The sequence below is a fragment of the Strigops habroptila genome, chromosome 3 (genome assembly GCF_004027225.2).
Source record: "Strigops habroptila isolate Jane chromosome 3, bStrHab1.2.pri, whole genome shotgun sequence".
NCBI classification, from domain to species: domain Eukaryota; kingdom Metazoa; phylum Chordata; class Aves; order Psittaciformes; family Psittacidae; genus Strigops; species Strigops habroptila.
The window spans coordinates 80,506,370-80,523,172 of NC_044279.2; the positions used below are offsets into that span (position 1 = coordinate 80,506,370).

General features: G+C 43.7%; 1 protein-coding gene across 1 annotated transcript; it reads right to left on the reverse strand.

Annotated features, from left to right (window-relative positions):
- Window positions 1-7,062: 7,062 nt before the first annotated feature.
- Window positions 7,063-16,535, reverse strand: FOXM1 (forkhead box M1). Its single transcript, XM_030480421.1, has 9 exons — window positions 16,456-16,535; window positions 14,399-14,995; window positions 12,844-12,992; window positions 12,408-12,623; window positions 11,875-12,003; window positions 11,276-11,320; window positions 10,250-10,328; window positions 9,631-9,800; window positions 7,063-9,269 (listed from the first exon to the last, which is right to left on the reverse strand). Exons 2-9 carry the CDS (start codon window positions 14,946-14,948, stop codon window positions 8,217-8,219), a joined length of 2,391 nt encoding a protein of 796 aa, XP_030336281.1. The 5' UTR covers window positions 14,949-14,995; window positions 16,456-16,535; the 3' UTR covers window positions 7,063-8,216.
- Window positions 16,536-16,803: the final 268 nt, after the last annotated feature.

The window sequence follows — 16,803 nt, forward strand, 5'->3', positions numbered from 1 at the left end:
TCTTTAAAGACATGCTGTCGTGGATGGTTCTTCAGGAATAACACCTCAGTCTTGCTTAGTGAGTCGGCACCTTTTCCACATTGTGTTTTTTCCTTATTGGTAGGTGCAAGGCACTGGTCTCATCCCTAGCAAAACAGTCAAACCCAAACCCTGAAAACAGTATTTCACATTTCTCATGCTCTTCTGTGGTATCAAATCATTTTGCCCCACCCTTAAACCTAAGAACTGTTGAATATGTGACTATGATGGTCCTTAGCCAAACTTCTCCTGTTTTCTACTCTCTCAAACAGCCTCAAGTTGCACCAAGGGAAGTTTAAATTGGATGTTAGGAAAAATTTCTTCCCTGAAAGGTTTGTCAAGCCATTGGAACAAGCTGCCCAAGGAAGTGGTTGAGTCACCATCCTTGGAGGTATTTAAAAGATGTGTAGATGTGGCCCTTAGGGACATGGTTTACTGGTGGATTTGGCAGTGTTAGGTTCACAATTGGACTTGGTGATCTTAAAGGTCTTCTCCAACCTAAATGATCCTATGATTCTACGTCTTCTGACCGATGTTTCCATTTGGCTCTTTGGGTGACCTTCTTCTCATCAAGGTCTTCCTTCCTATCATCCACTCCTTGAAGCTCAGCAGAAGTCACAGAAGAGAGCTTGTGTTCACATGCTCAGCTGCTGGCAGTCATGAAGAGCAAGTTCAGAAAGAAATCTTTATAAACTCAGCAAGTCTGTGCTGGAGCACACTCTGTACTGAACTAATATCTTCTCAGGTTTTAGCTGCCAACTATGACTCTGCTAAGGATGTGAAATAGATTTTCCTGAAGAATATTTATAACAGCCAAAAATTGGAAAATTTTCATTCAGCTCATAAAAAGGGATACATCAAAGCCAAGAAGGACACCCTGAAAAACTCCCTCCACAGCAGGGAGGCCCTAGGTCTCTTGAAAGAAAGGTTTGCTCTTAATCTTTTATTTTTTTTTTAACACGAGCAAAATATTCTTTGCTGTCACATATAGAAGAAATGGAACTGTTTGAACCGAATTCCTGGTGTTCCGTGCCCCTTCCTTCCCCAGTAGAACAAGCATAACTCTACCTGAGACTGATATATGGATATTTTCTGCTCAAAAAATCCAGCATTTAATGATGCACCAGCAGAGTAGTACTGCTAGTACATAAGCAGTTTTCTGTATGCACATACAGTGACAGGTAGACAGAGGGATGTGTTATCACCTCAAGGATTTGATGGATAACAATGATAGTTCAACAATGTTATTTATTTTAAATTATAAATAGTAGGTTCCTTTGGTTCCTTAGCCTTTAGGATGCATTCGTACATCGTATCACCCAGCTGTTCACTGCATTCTTGGTGGCTCAGCCTTGGCATGAGTTGAATGACAACTGAGATTATCTCATGATCTCCTGACTCCAGCAATCAAGATTTTCATAAAAATAGCAAACAAATCAAAACTGAGATTCAGCTATGGGAAACGGCAAACCAGCTCTTCTCATTGTATTATGCCAGTCCCACGGGCATGCAAGTGGAATGCAGACTGTCAAGCAATAAGTAGCTACAGGGTGGAGCTCCTGAGATCAGACCATTTTGTGGCATTGATATAATTATTTGCAAATACTTGGAAAAGGATATTGATGCTGAAAGCATCTTCAATGATTCTACAAGTTGCAAGTGATGCACTTTATGGTGTTAGTTCTGTTGCATTCCTGACGTTTCTCTCTCTTCTATCACTGGATGCTAAATACATCAAACACTGTTAATTGTCCAAAATTTTAGTGTGATTTGAATTCATAAAGGAATGACAAGAGTCCCAAGTAGCCTTTGAAGCAGAGAGTGATTAAGATGTATTGAAAATTAGAAGAGGGGCTGAGAGGGTGAATGTCTACAAAGAGCATGTGTATGTGCACCAAAATTATCTAGCCGGCAGGGTAGGGGTTTGGAGGCTGGGGATCATCCTAGTCTGCATGTAAACACTTGGGGTGGTAAAAGGAAATGTAGAGACATCTGCTCTCCTGGGAGACTATTTCCGACAGAAACTGCAAACATGAAAGCCCTGTTCAGAGGTCTGGCAGGACTACTGACAGCCTGACACATGGAGCACCATGGTTTTTCCCAGCATCTGAGCCCTAACCTGTAACATACCCTCTGTCAAGAGAGGGGGAAGTAAAGCAGAAAACAGACACTGCGTATAGAAGCAAAGATGAAATATGGTGTGGTCATGGAGAACCTGAGAGAGAACTGAGAGCCTAAATGGAGAAACAGCAGTAGCACAGATTACGTATGGGCACTTCCAGCCTACAAGAAGTAGCCCTAAGAGCGTGATGAAGTTCTCAACAATCAATATATTTATTAAAGTTTCATGTACTGTTGACTGGAAAATGCCCAAAGCAATTCCTCCCCTCGTTACCTCTCTATATGTAATAACAGGTAAGCAGGCAAAATTTTAACTGCCCCAAACAAAAGCCTTTCTGAAGTAAAGCTTAAAGTGAAAAATGCACATTGATAATTCAGGACAGATTATACCACAACAGTCACATAACTACCCCGAAGTCAAGCGTTTCAGGGCTTAAAAATATACATGCATTATCCAGCATAGAAATTGCAGTGGGAATTTCATACCGTTCCACGATCCAAAATATCTTTGTGCATAGACAAACATGTAATCTCAGAATTCAGATTTAATTTTACTCCATGAAAAAAAGCATAGAGTTGTGATGGGATGTTCTGTCCTGTTGTGTAATGATATTATCCAAAACTTTACCTTTATTAAAATTTACACAAAAATATACAAAATATGAAGAATACAGTACACCAATAAAAGATAAGATACCATATTGAGAATGAAATAAAAAATAAATTGTTCTATAGAAAATATAAGCAATATTAAGAGATTCCTCTGAAGATGAGGGGTTTTTTTGTCCAGTTGGAAAATTGGTCTATCCATTTTTCAAACAGTCCCAATGCTAATGAGCCAGTATCCTGTTTGTAACCACAAAATTTTCCATCTACAAGTCACATTACTAAATAAACAAAGGCCCTATTGGAAGGAACCTCCTATATGCCCATTAGAAAGTAATAGAGACCCACAGCAGGGGACATAAGCCATACATGTCTTATTGTAGTTTAATAGTCATTTCTGCTGACTGTTTTGCTTGACTTTCTGAAATAATGTCATTAAATTGTTTCTGGTTTAAAATAGGGTGCATAAAAAAAAAAAGAAAAGGAAGCAAACATGGAGGATATAGAATTCTGATGATATATATTCTACTCAAACAGTTTACTAATGTGGTCTATATAAGACTTCCCACAGATTTTGAGGTGTGGAATAGAATCTGCTTTCCATAATCTTTTGCCTGTACTGGTAAACTGTGTATCAGGGTATCTATCATCTTTATTTTTCCAAGAAAAGTTGTAACTGAAACTCAAGGACAAATGTGCCGTCTGAATTGCATCACATTCGTCGCCTTTATGTTCTAAAACTCTGCTTGTATCAAAGCAAGAAATAGGTATGAGATGACTAGTGAAGCAGGACACTTTCTTCTTAGTCTCAGGCAGCTAATACTTTGTTATACCCTGAATATCTTTTTATCCAGTTGTAGCTCACCTCTGCTCGAAAAATGGGAGCAGGGAGGGAGGCTATTTCTGTTCAGGAACAAGCTCACATTTTTCAAGCCTGTCGTTTTGCTCTCTGAGTCCATACATCATTTTAAAGAGAAAGTCAAGTATTTTACTAAAAAAGATATTTCCACCTTTGTTTAGAGCTACACTGCCTTCTGGTAGAAATACAGGCCTGACACCCTCACATTAGGATCACCGGGTTTTAAAACCAGCGTTTTTTCTTCCAAATGGGAAAGGTCTCAAGTTCTTCCTCCTCCAGCCAAGTTGCAAAAGAAAAAAGGTGGTAATGACCTTCACTCGTCTCATGTCAGGAGGCATCCAGTCCTTTTCCGCTGACAAAATGGAGTAGGAGGAACCTCTCTCAACCAGTGAAGGGGAATTGCTTTCCCCTTTGCATCTGTCACATTCCTTGCCAGGTATAGAGCAGAATTTTCAGAGGAGAGGAGCATCCACAGCACCTGCTGGCTTGCTGTAAATTTGTGTGTCCAGATCCCTTGAAAATTATATCTTAATGTTTTCTATCACTGGGTAGAAGGTCTTAAACAGCCTGCTCTGTTACCAGAACTCAAAGACAGTCTTGGAATGCTCCTGCACATTATTCAAAGACCTTGGGAGTGCTACATAAAAGTGTGAAGAACTATGCCTACCTGCTCTTCAGCTACAACAGGTTCATACATAAGAAGTATAGCTCTGCTCTTACTGAAGGCTGGGCAGAGGCACCCACCATCTTACAAGATCACACCTCTACACTGTAATCCAAATACTGAGCCTGCAGAGGGACAAGTGATACCTGCCTTCTGGCCTCTTAGGTTTCTATATATACATCTCCTCTATTCTGAGCCTGCTTCATTGCTCTGCACTTAAACATACAACTCTTCAATTCTTTGCCTGGTTACAACCTCCTACACTACACAGACCTCCTGTTTCCTGTGAGTTTTCAACCTGACACTGCCCTGACACCCCAAATGCCTGAAGTAAGATTTTTATTCACAAAGCCTTAACCATGTTCTCCATTCTTCCTTACAAAATACTTCTTTTCCCTCCTGCTGTTACTGTCATGTGACAGCCAAGCCTTTTACTTGGTTACAACCATAGATCTCTTCTGAGAGACACTCTTTTTGACAACACTGTCAAACTGCTTCATTGCTGTCAATTGCTGAGCAAGTGTGACTTGATATGTTTAATCCTATTCCTAAGCCAGGCTAAAGTTCAAGTAAGCACCCCAGATCAGCAGTAAGGAAGGAAATATGCAATGGAACTACTGCAGGGAGGACATTGGGATTCTTTTGGTTGAGCTGGTTGTAAGCCCTGCACGTCTGCCTGTTCGCAAGCAGAAAGAGGTGGTAGATAGTCCTGTACAATTTTCAGATAACCTCTGATTTCAAAAGGTACAGTTACTCACTGAAAAGGGTTGCAGAGGGAGACAGTGGCAAAAAGCATGCCAGAGCAACAAACTCTGCCAATTTAATCCAACATCCTCCAAAGAGCTGCTTTGCTGAGCAATTAGAAGCACAGCTCTGATTTTCTGCCTTATGCCATGCTTACCTGCCTTCCAACACCAGATCACATTTAATCTTGCAGATTTTCTGTGGGCTAAGTCTGGGATATTAAGAGCAAGTGTCCTTCTTCCTTTGTGACAACAGAGATGTGAAATGTCTTACCGCTAAAGATGCAAATATCTGTGACTTCTACACTCAAACAACTTTTCTTCACAGTAGTTTACATGCTGCAACAACTCATTCATATAGTGACATGTAAATAACAGCAGGGAAAGAATAGAAGGAGAAGCCAAGACTTAAAATTTTCAGCAAGCTGGCTGCAGTCAGACACTGGTATGATGGCTTTATGGCTTTTTGTGCAACTTTACTGTGGTAAATGTAACAGGATGAAATTAAGGAAAGGATCTAGGCAGAACATCAGGCAAACACAGGTGGAGAGAAATAGTCTTCTTGAGAGCTGTGATGAAATCCTTCCCAAGAGGGGATTTGAGTTGGGTTGGGTGAAACACTTGTAAATCTGCAGCTTCTTTTTTTTTCTTTCCCATCTTTTTTGATATAACTGTTCTCCAGCAGCACTTCCATTTAATACTCAGCAAGAAGGGAAAATAGTCTTTGGCACTACTACGCTCAAAGTGTAATGTGAGGTGGCCATCAAAGCACCTCGGCTGACAGAGACAGCAAAGGATCACCTGTCTGGAATTGACACCATCCTACCATTCCAAGGACAAAAGCATTTCATAATTTTCTGGAGATATGATCCTTAGCTCTTGGATGTCAGTTGTGTGCATGCATCCTCTCAAGAGCAAGAAGCGAGAGGGAGATAGGATGTCTTGAGAAATCTAAGTAGTCTGTTGAAAGCTGTGTAACAGATACTAGCAGAAAGCGTTCTACAGACCACAAAGTGTGTCTCTTCCACAGCCCATGATCATCCCTTCTGTCTGCTTTTCTCCTTCCCCTGGTCTTTATGGCTGTAGGTTTACAGCTTTGCCCTCAGCTCTCCCCCCTGAAGACAAGATGTGCTGTGTAGCTTTGATCAGTTTTCATAGCAGGCTGTTGTGATTGCCTGGTCAGTGAATGGCAATTTAAATCCTGGCTGGAAGACATGAACTCCCTTATAGAAGATGTTAGCAGAGAAGGAATCAAGACCTCCTGCCCCCACAGGGAGTATTGGGAAATCAATCCTAAACAAACTACGCTGAAGAGGCTACTGGTATCCAACTGGTATTAATCCTAAAGCTTTCAGAAATCCTTTTTTATTTCCTGTTTAGTAGCAAGGAATCCCCAAGACTCACTCAGAAGTGATGGAACTTCAACTTCTAATCACTGACAGAAGTCTTCTGGTCTGAAATTCACATGGCAGCCTAGTAAAACATTTTTCACTGGTGGCCCCAAGCTGAGCAGCCACTTGTACCAGGCAGACAGAAATGCAGATCTGGGAGTCCAGTATTTCTCCCCAGAAAAACTGGAATAATAATCACCAACACAAAGTGCTTGGAACATCTTCTGAGGGCAAATAACCTTTAGCACAGACACGAGAGAACAGCGGTTCTGAAAACCACACACATCTAAATCCAATTTAGTCTGTATTGGGAAAGGTGGAAATAAAGTTTTTTCTATGAGACTTCTTTTGCATTCATAAAATACAGAAACTAGTCTGCTGGTGGTGTTCTGATGTTTTAGACTAAGTTAGCTTGTTTCTGACTTGTAAAGTCAGGATTTACCCTTGAACAGCATGAAAAAGTATATCAGATGAAGCAAGGGGTTGAGTAATCAAATTTAATGCGAAATGGCCAACATGGCCTGAGGAATACTGAAAATGTCCTAATGATCACTTACGCACTTAGCACAGAAAACACACACATTAGACAAGCAAAAAACAGTTGTTCATGTTATGGCCTAGCCTGAGCATGCTAGTAAGAGAGAAAGCAGTAAAGAATACTCAGCTGTGTCCCCACAGAAGCTTTATTGAGTATGTAGATACATGAGACATCTTTTGCCTAAAAGCAGAAGGTTCAGGTCTTTTCCATGGCAATTTCCTCTTTTGACATGAGTTCTAGGGAATTGGGATGAGTTGTCCCATTGCACTAAGAGAAACATACCTTGTGCTTCCAGAGGTCACTTTTCAGTGGAAAATCAGCATTCACTTTGTAGGTTTTTTTTTACATTTTCAACTGATGGTTGTAATAAGAGCAACTTTAACCAGTCAACAGAAGTCCATTTTACTGCAACAGTGACTCTACCTAGTCCTTTAGATACGTAATAATCGGAGTCTGGAACCAGAAGAGCTATTGAGTTTGATATCCAAGCTCTTTTCCATTCCAGCCTCAGAAAAGGAAGCCAAACCAAAATTTTATGCTGCAATCCAGATAACAACCTGTTTCAGTTTGACTTGAATCATATAAAGGTAATTTTTCAGATTTTTGCCCCAGGAACATTCAGAACAGGCTAAACCGATGTGTTTCTGCAGTCAAAGAAGAAAAAAAGTATTGGGGGCTGTCACCTAGGGTAGAATATAGGAGATGTGGAACATACAGACAACACTCTAAGACAAACCCTTTACCAGCCCAAATATTCACATAACCCTACAATAATAAAATTATATTATTATAATTATAAGCTAATTTAAGGAATGTACAGTATTTACAACCATGAAAATTACATAGAAGATACTAAGTAATAGGAGAACAAAGTGAAGGGAAGTAAGGACAGAGCTAGGAGGAGGTTCCCAGGCTCTTTCCTATTGTACATAACTGAGGAGTGTATCCATTTCCTCTGATACCTTGAGTAGCAAATGTCATTCAGGATCTACATAGATGTACCCTTGATAACCCCTCTCCAGGAACCTCTCTCTAGTACAGGGTCAGAGAGGTTCTATCTTATTCCACATAAAATCTATTGCAACTTATAAAGGGAGCTCATAGCAGCCAATGGGCTTGCCTCCCAGCTTAGCAGGAGTCAATAATGCCCTCTGTTACCATGCATGTTGGATTTAGTCAAAAGCAGACAGTCTTCCTAGACTACATGAACAGATCTCAGAAGAGTAGAGTGCTTTTTGTAATATCAGAACAAGCCAAATTCAGTCCCCAGGCCAGTTTACTTCAGTTCAGGTATAAGATTCGACCAACTAATATCTGTTCCTAAATTTTCATCCTCCAGACCAGGAAAGCTGATATCTAGGAGAATTTTGCTCAGACTGTCATTCATGGTATCAAGGATAAGGCCTTCCATGAGCGACCGGTTTTCGGTAAAGCCAGAAGCTGGCAGTTCAACAGATAATTGCTTAGTAGACTCATGAGTAAATGCTGGAGAGCTTGTGAGGGGGACGTGCACCATGTCACTGGACTCTGTATTGAGCAGTTCCCGAGGGGACTCAAAGAGGGGATTTTTAAGAGGTGTGGTGTTAAAACCCAGCAAGTCCTGGTTCTCCTGGAGGGGGGTGAATGGCAATTGAAGGGTTCTCACTGGACTGAAGTCCAGCTCATGACTTTCCTTGGCTAAGGATGCAGACTTCCAGGGGTCAAGGCCCCCTAGTGGGGGGGTAGTAGTTGCTGAGACTTTGCTGGGAGTAGAAGAAACAGGCAATTTGCTGAACATCTCCTTGACTGGTGTTTTAAAAGGCCCCTCTTCCCCTTGTGAGCAGCTGAGCTGTGATGCATTCTCAAGAGGCTGGCTTTCCTGTGGGAAGGGGTGGTCTGCCCCCAACCGGAAAGGGTCAAAGCCATTGCTTTGTGGCAAAACAAGGACAGGCTCTTCTGAGCAAGGCAATGCTAGGCGTTGTTTCCTTCTGGATCTGCTCATTTCCCGCCTTTCCCGTCTCTTTATAACTAACGTGTCAGAAACAGCCTTAGATGGTGATTTCAGTAGGGTGAATTGTTTCTTCTCCTTTGTGGATGAGACTGGGAGGAACAAACCTGGGTCTTCCTTTACTGTTAGTGTTGAAGCAAATGGGGACAGCCAGTCATCCAGTTGAGAGCCTTCTTCCTCGTTAATACAGATGCCTTCAGGGAAAGAAGCTGATTCCTCACCAGGCTGGGAGCTGCTCTCCTTTAGGCAATGGGTTGGGGAAAATAAACCTTCATTACATTGACTCTCCTCCTTGACAGCAGCCATGGTTAAAGAGGATGACTCTTCTGTAGAGTGTGACATCTACAAAGAAACACAAATGATATGCAGTCAGTAACCAAGGATCTAACCCACCCAAAATCCAAATGGTAGCAGAAAGAGATTACATGCAAACAAAAGCTTTCAGAAGAAGTTCCCTATGTTACATGTCTCTTCAGAGCTATCAAAAATATGAATGTTTTAGGGGCAGAACAAGGCCATTTCTTCCATTCTTATTTCTCCACATCTGAGTAGTAGAAAAAAATTGCCTTGACCAATCCATAAAGCCTGTGGCCCATAGAGAGTAAGAGCTATAAAAAAGAAAAATAAACAACCCCCCTCCCACCCAACTCCCCCTCCTTCAAAAGAATCGAACTAAAACACCCTCAGAAAACAGGAAACCAACCTTTGGAGCAATGCGCACACGCTTATTGCTCCGGAAAGTCTCCGAGCTGTTGATGGATGCTCCCTGTGCCATGGATACAGAAGGCTGCAAGACAAGAGGCTGACTCAAAGGAAACTGGATCGGAACCAGGTAGGAGTTGATACGAGGAAGCAAAGGCTTCATCTTTCGGCCTGGAAGGGAAAACAGACTTGCTAGCCTCTTGCCCTTCCTTTACTATCTCTTGAAACCCAGGCATCCAACGGGAAGTCCTTCTAAATACCCCAAAAATAAATATCCAATCAGAGAGAGGCTCACCCGCCTTCTCTGCTAAGTTTGAGGATATAAATTCCAAGCTGGAAGGCCTGATGAACAAGCAAGTAGTCCTTCAGACAGATCATAGCCCTGAAGTTGGGCCAAGCTCTGCTCTCACTCCATTTGAGTACCCAATCCCCTTTATGTCCCCATCACACCCTCTCTCAAATACAGCAAAACTGCCTTCAGCTCCAAACCTGACAGTAGGAAGCCTAAAAGCTGGTGAACCTGAATAACAATTTCCACTTCTATTCCTAAGGGAATCTGGGAGAGCACCTCAGATTTATGAGAGTGATTCTTTTTGGCCAAGGCTGATATAGACACTCACGTGCATTTGGGGGTTCAGTTTTGCTACTGCTGTTGCTTCCCGTGTTCTTCTGGGGATCTGGAAGATGTCTTTTTTGCTGCTGCAGTCATTGTGAAATAAGAAAGAGGAGAAGGAGAAAAGAAGGATTTAAAGAGAAAAATCCAACTTTATTCTGCTGCCTCACTCAGAACCGTGAATCCAGAAGTCTGTGCTGTGCTAATCCAGAGAGAGCAGCTGTTAGCACCCAGCATTCATGCTGGCTCTAGCTCTGTGCCACTTGCTGTTTTGCAGCCATGCCATCTCAAAGCCAGCTGCCAACCAAAAGCTGTGCATAAAAAAAGATGGCATGACAGAGCTGCTCCAGCTGCAGACTCTACCGCAGTAGTGACCTGGTTTCAGTGTCCTCAGTGCCTGAGGAAAGGCAAATAGGGTAGCTTCATTGTATATTTGATTTCTATACAAACCATAGACCAGATAGATGTTCAAGTGGAATAGCAGAGGCAACAGAGGAATCAGAAGTCTAAACAGACAGAAAGAAGGCTGCCCCAGGGCTGTAGCCATGTCAGAAAAGTGTTTGGCTGCTTGCAAACCTGTCATTGTTAAAACTGCTGAATGCAAAAGAGAGTGCAAACAGATTCACCCTTCTGAGAGTCACAGTGCATTTGGGTTACAAAATTAAAAAGGAGCACGGAGAGATCCTATTCTTTCTGGATCTGAACCCCATAGCAGATTGGGGTTGCTGCTGTGGAGATGAGGATTTTACCAGAAATCTCTGTGTGGGCTTGTTCTCTGAAGCCTGTTGGTACTCACTGCAGCCTATGTCTAATTACACAAAGCTGTACAGCTCTACCAGCTCTAGAGACAGCATATAATCTGAAGGCAATTAACCTTTGGCTCAACTCCATTCCCCAAAAAGGGTGTGCATGGAGCTGTATGACTAGGTGCAGCAGTGACATAGTCCCCCTCCCAAAACCTCTTGTCCTTTCCTTCAGTGACTGGCAAGAGCAGAATGGAAGGCCAAGCCCCAGGCCAGAGGGTAAGTCTTACTGATTCAGAGCGCTCAGGCGATGTTGGTGACCCCAAGTCCAGCGGCTGGTGGCAGCAAGGCATTGAGGGGGAAAAAATAACATGAAGTTATCAACCAAAGGGGAAACAAATGGGACTTTTAAAACTTGTATTATCTGAGCAAACAAGAGTCAATCTGCCCACCCACTGCAGAAAACACAGAAGCATTTAAACCTATACCACATTCAGAAGCTCAGTTTCTCCCACAAAACAGTACTTCCTCAAATACCTAGCTGGCAAAGGGTAATTCCACCCTATTGCTCTCTAATCAAAAAGCATAGGAACCCCTACTTGATTTCAGTGGAAAGCTTTTCACTAAGAATTTGAATCATTACATTTGGCACACCACCTGAAGAACAAATACATCCCTCAGAAGTTCCAGTTCACATGCACAGGCACAGCACCTTTTCTTTCCATACAGAGCTTTTGTCTATTTATCAAGAGAAATGACCGAATCCGGCTTCTACAAAAAGGCTGAAGTCAAAGCAGTTTAACTTTCCTGTAAATATAAGGTGTATCTGGATAGCGTGGCATTTAGGAACTGGATAGCCTGTTCCATTTTCTTTGCATGAGGCACTCACCTTAAATACCTGGTCCAGTGTTAGGCAACGGTTTGCATCAGGATGAATAGTCCAGAATGAAATTTTACCATTAGCAGATGTCTCACGGACAAACATATCATGAAGGGACAGGTTGTGCCGAATGGAGTTCTGGGGGGGAAAGAAGTGAGGGGGAGGTTGAAAAGTGGTAGTTCTGTCATCAGCACAGCAAGGCCTACCTCAGCCCTGGCAGACGGATTAGATTCCAAAGTGCAGGCAACATGGACCTCCATATTCACTGCATACCCAGGCAACCCTATCATCAGCCTCTTATTCTATTTACTCTTGAGATCCCTATTCTTTCTCTAGTGATCAAACATCCCATCATCTTGCCTAAGTGGAATGAGAAAAGGGATACAAAAGTGGAACAGGGAACATCTGGAATGAGAGGGTATATGGGGTGGGGTGTTTAATTTCCATCTTGCTCTGCAGGCTGGGGAACTCTTCATGTTCACTCAGAAAGCCTATAGAATACCACCCTGTGGCCCTCAGCAACTTGAAAGTCTGCTTGTTACCTTCCAACCTGGCTTAGCCACATGTTTAAAATACGGGAAATGATCCTCAATCCAGGTATAGATGTCCTTCAGAGTCATACGCTTCTTCTCAGTGCTGTTGATGGCAAACTGGATCATGGCCATGTAGGAGTAAGGAGGTCGTTCTGATACCGAATCCTGCCATGAGGCAGCAGCAGCAGCAGTAGGAATATCAGCAGGAGCAGAATCTTCTTCAGTCTGAGAGACGAAAGGAATGACGCATTAGTGCTCACAAAGTTGACAAAGAAGGGCCATGGAATATCCCTGGATCTTCCAGGTTCTGCTATTCAAATCAGAAAATGACAAATTCGGGTTACTTAGAGATGGTGATACCTAGTTTTTGCAAGTCTTCTGATCCACATGGACTACTTCCCTCTCAAAAGTTTTAGCACATGCTCTTTTGTCTTTGCTTACTTACCTTGATTGTTTCCTGTAGAGGCATCTGGTTCTCTTTCTCTGTGTCTTGCTTCACAGAACAGGGACTTAGCCCATCAGATCTCATCTTCCCCAGCCACTGGATGTTAGTGAGACTATTGTCCAACACAGAGCTCGTTGTCTCGCCACTGCCTGTTGGGGTAACAAGCCCATAGCTCTGCTTACTCATAAAGTAACCCGCTTTCCCCTTCATCTCAAGTGCCAAAACGAAGGTAGTAGTCACATTTCTAGAAGAGGTATCCCTGTGTCAAGATAGGGACAAGATGGTATTGCAATGCTAACGTTTCTTGTGGAAGGAATTCAACCACCATTTTGTCTCTGGCTTGCGCAGAGAAGCTGTGGCTCCCTGGAAGTGTTCAAGGCCAAGCTGGATGTGGCTTGGAGCAACCTGGTCTAGTGGAAGGTGTCCCTGCCTGTGGCAGGGGGTTGGAACTGGATGAGCTTTAAGGTCCCTTCCAATGGTCCCAAACCATTCTATGATTCTATGATCTAGTGGTAAATGCTCCATCGCTGGCAGTGTTCAAGGCCAGGCTGGACAGAGCCTTGGGCCACATGGTCTAGTGTGAGACACCCCTGCCCACGGCAGGGGGTTGGAACTGGATGATCTTAAGGTCCTTTGCAGTCCTAACTATTCTATGATTCTATGATCTGCAGCCTTAAAAACAAACATTCAGACCAGTCTATTGCTCTCAACTAAAACAGGGCAATATTGATCCAGTACATCAAGAACTCAAGTATTTTTAGTTAATGGATAAATCTAGTAAGCAGAGGCCAAGGAAAGTAGTGACAAACTCCAACTGAAAGACCTAGCACAAGACCCAAGTCCGAACTTCAGGTGTCTCCAAGTTTTTGAACTGCATCAGTGAAAACTACCAGTTTTGTTATTTCTGGTGAGGTTGGTTGTAGCAGCACGGCTATTGCAGCTGTGTATGGGTTTGTATCAGACAGTACTATACTGTGAGATAAGGTTTACTACAGCCCAAAAGCTACATAGCTCTTTTAAGTTGCAAATACAAATTTGATTTGAGCAGTGTTTCGAAGTAAAATCCAACCCACTTCTAACATTTACTCAGCAGCTTCATCAGGCAGCCCAGGGAGAAATAGACTTGCCACTTAGTTATTAAAGGATGGGAAGCATCTCTTTTTCACAGCTCTAGGCCCATATGTTATGTCACTGACTAAGGTGCCCTATGTTAGTCTTGAATACAACCATATCCCTTTTGCTAAATGAAACTTAGTCTTTTGTTCTTCTAGACTTGACTTCCTCGAGCCAGTTATTTTCTGCCACCGTTAAACTTTTGCTTTGATATAGACCTTTATTTGCCATCTCTTCCACCAAAAATATATCCACTAGGATCCTTCAGATTTCACTGCATATACATAGCTATGTAGGTTATTAGAATCAAATCCATGCTGTTTTGTAATTAACAAAATAGTTTTTGTTATTGCATACTGAGATTCAAGAACTACACTCATTGGCCCACTTCACATCTCTTCATCTATCTGTTAAGACCAAAAAAAGGGTTAAGATTACATACTTTTCCTCTCCTGTTCGTGTCCAACCACAGAATCAATTCTCGAATGCCAGAGCATTGTCCCTCCTGCAAGACCAGGTGTCTGTGTGACATTCTTCTCTCTTTCTTGACCATCTGCAGCCTTGGTTACTGCACTGGGTTTCTTCTCTGATGGGAGATGCTGCGATGGTGTTGGACCTGCTGAACGGGATGTGCCCCCACTGCTAATGAGAATGAACTTGTTGGGCCCATTGTTGCCACATTCTTTTCCTTTTGCTGTCAGTGCCTCTATGATGCTCTGAATATCCGCATTTGTAGGGATGGCCACCACTTGTGTGTTGGGCATGGTAGGATGGTCAATTATCTTTATTCCTGTTGGGAATTTCTGCAGGCCACAGTCCATTTTGCCTCTGGGTTGGCTGTTGCGTTGGTCCTCCTGGCTGCACTCCTGCTTAGGAGTATTTTCATCCTGACCGCCGTTCTCATCTCTTGCTGAGGTACTGGGCTCATCCTTCTGCGGGAGGGTCAGTTTCCGTCTTTTGAGAATTAAGGGCCTGCGAGGGCTGGTCCTCATTATTGACCTCTACAGTCACTCTCCATTGAAAGGGATGAGAACAAATTCTGCAAAACAAAAGATACCCCATATGAGTGCAGTGGGCAGGAACAGCTAGGAGACGTGCAGCAAGTCATGCAGAGCTCCTACAGAGCACATGTTCTCAGCAATTGCTACAAAGCTAACAAAAAGGGAAGACAATAATAATACTAAAAAGCATTTAGTACGATTGAAAAGGCTACTGGAAAACAGCACTGTACCTCCTTTGTCCACACCTTGAGTAAGCAGTAAGCAGTAAGCAGAACAGGAGAGATATTTGCAGAGGAGATAATTTGCATCACAAGTTGGGAGCCACAGAGTACATCATAATGATGTACGGAAAGGGATGACTACGACTTAGGAAGCTGGAACATAGAAACGCTAGTCCCGATTCTTACATTTCATTGCTGTAACCAGATTACATGAGTTTAGAGAAAAGGGAATTTAACAGATGAGACCATTGCAAATACTACGAAAGCACACAATAAATACAGAAGTTAGGTGCTTTAAAATAAATGTAAAGTAAATGCTTTAGTTATTCCTTCTTCAGATTTGTCAATAACCACATAAATTCTTCACTGAGCATCATACAATTTAAATGTCAAACTTTTGGACAACAGACAGTTTAGATTATAAACCTGAGAAGATAAAATTTAGAGATACTGCATTCAGGGTATGATGCAGAATGTCCCTTCTGAGAACACCACTTATAAATATCATGTAATTCAAGAATTAAATGGAGGCTGTCTCTTCCAGTAAACTATACCAGATCAAGAATACACAAATAATACTTATATATGGCAGGCAGAATAGAAACATATAACAAAAAAGAAGTCTTTTCTATTAGTAGATTGGACTGCGACAGCAAGTAAACACGAAAATTCTCAGTATAAATCACCTACATACACACAAACCAGAAAGAGTTCGACAGGTGGACACTGAGTTGTTGATGCCCTATGTGCAGGGAGCAGGCAGCCCTGCAATCAGGGTCTGCAGAGCAGCCAGAGGCCACAAATAGAGCCGCTCAGGCACGTACATGGCCCTTTGCGATCTGCTCCACTCTCTTAAAAGAGAGATCCCCGTAAGGCAATGGCAAAAGAGCAACCTTTAGCCAGCCTCCAAAAGGCTGCATTCTCTGCGGGAGCGAGACACTTCTCAAGAAGGCCTCAAGCTGCTACCACCGGCATAGGACCGGGAGCAACCCTCTGTACACACGGCCCCGAAGGCGGTAAGGGGGTGAGCGCTAAAGGCCGCCCGGCTTCTCCTTTTCCCGCCCCAGCCCTGCCCCGCTCGCCGGTGAGTCCCTCTGCCCCCCACCAGGGCCCCTTCACCCCGGCCCGGGCCTAGACGTTTCCCTCTCCCGGCCGCCCTGCGCTGTTAGGGCGGCTCTCGTGGTGCTGCCGGCCCCTGCCTCCAGACCCCGCGGGGAGGGTAGGGGAGGGGAAGGGAAGAAGGCGGCAGCAGGGACCGGGCGCAGGTCGCGACTCACCAGCTCCCGGCGGGGCAGCGGGTGCGAAGGGAGGCGGCGGCGACAGCTCTTCCGGGCTCCGCCGCTCGCCCAACACAGATCGGTTTGAATTTGGCGCCCAGCAACTCGTTGGCGTCACGTGCCGGTGTGGACCAATGAGATGCGGCAGGGGCGGGGCGGATCGGGCCAATCGGCGGCGGTGGCGGGGGATACGGGTGCGCCGGGGAGGCCGCATCGCCCTTCCTCGGGGTGTCCGCTCAGCTGGTGCCTGCGCTGCGGGCGCTGCGCCGGCAGAGCCACCCCAGCAGGGGCGGCCTCGGGACGGGGTGGCCCTGCTGAGTGCCAGGTACCGGCCGCTGCGCGGGCGGG

What these genes read in the sequence shown, in the direction of transcription:
- FOXM1 (XM_030480421.1), bottom strand. Translation starts at nt 14,948, where the DNA reads ATGAGGACCAGCCCTCGCAGGCCCTTAATTCTCAAAAGACGGAAACTG. An exon ending in ACACGAACAGGAGAGGAAAA is followed by an intron (nt 12,993 to 14,398) that starts GTATGTAATCTT and finishes TTACCCCAACAG; the next exon opens with GCAGTGGCGAGACAACGAGC. An exon ending in CACTGGACCAGGTATTTAAG is followed by an intron (nt 11,321 to 11,874) that starts GTGAGTGCCTCA and finishes TGCTGCCACCAG; the next exon opens with CCGCTGGACTTGGGGTCACC.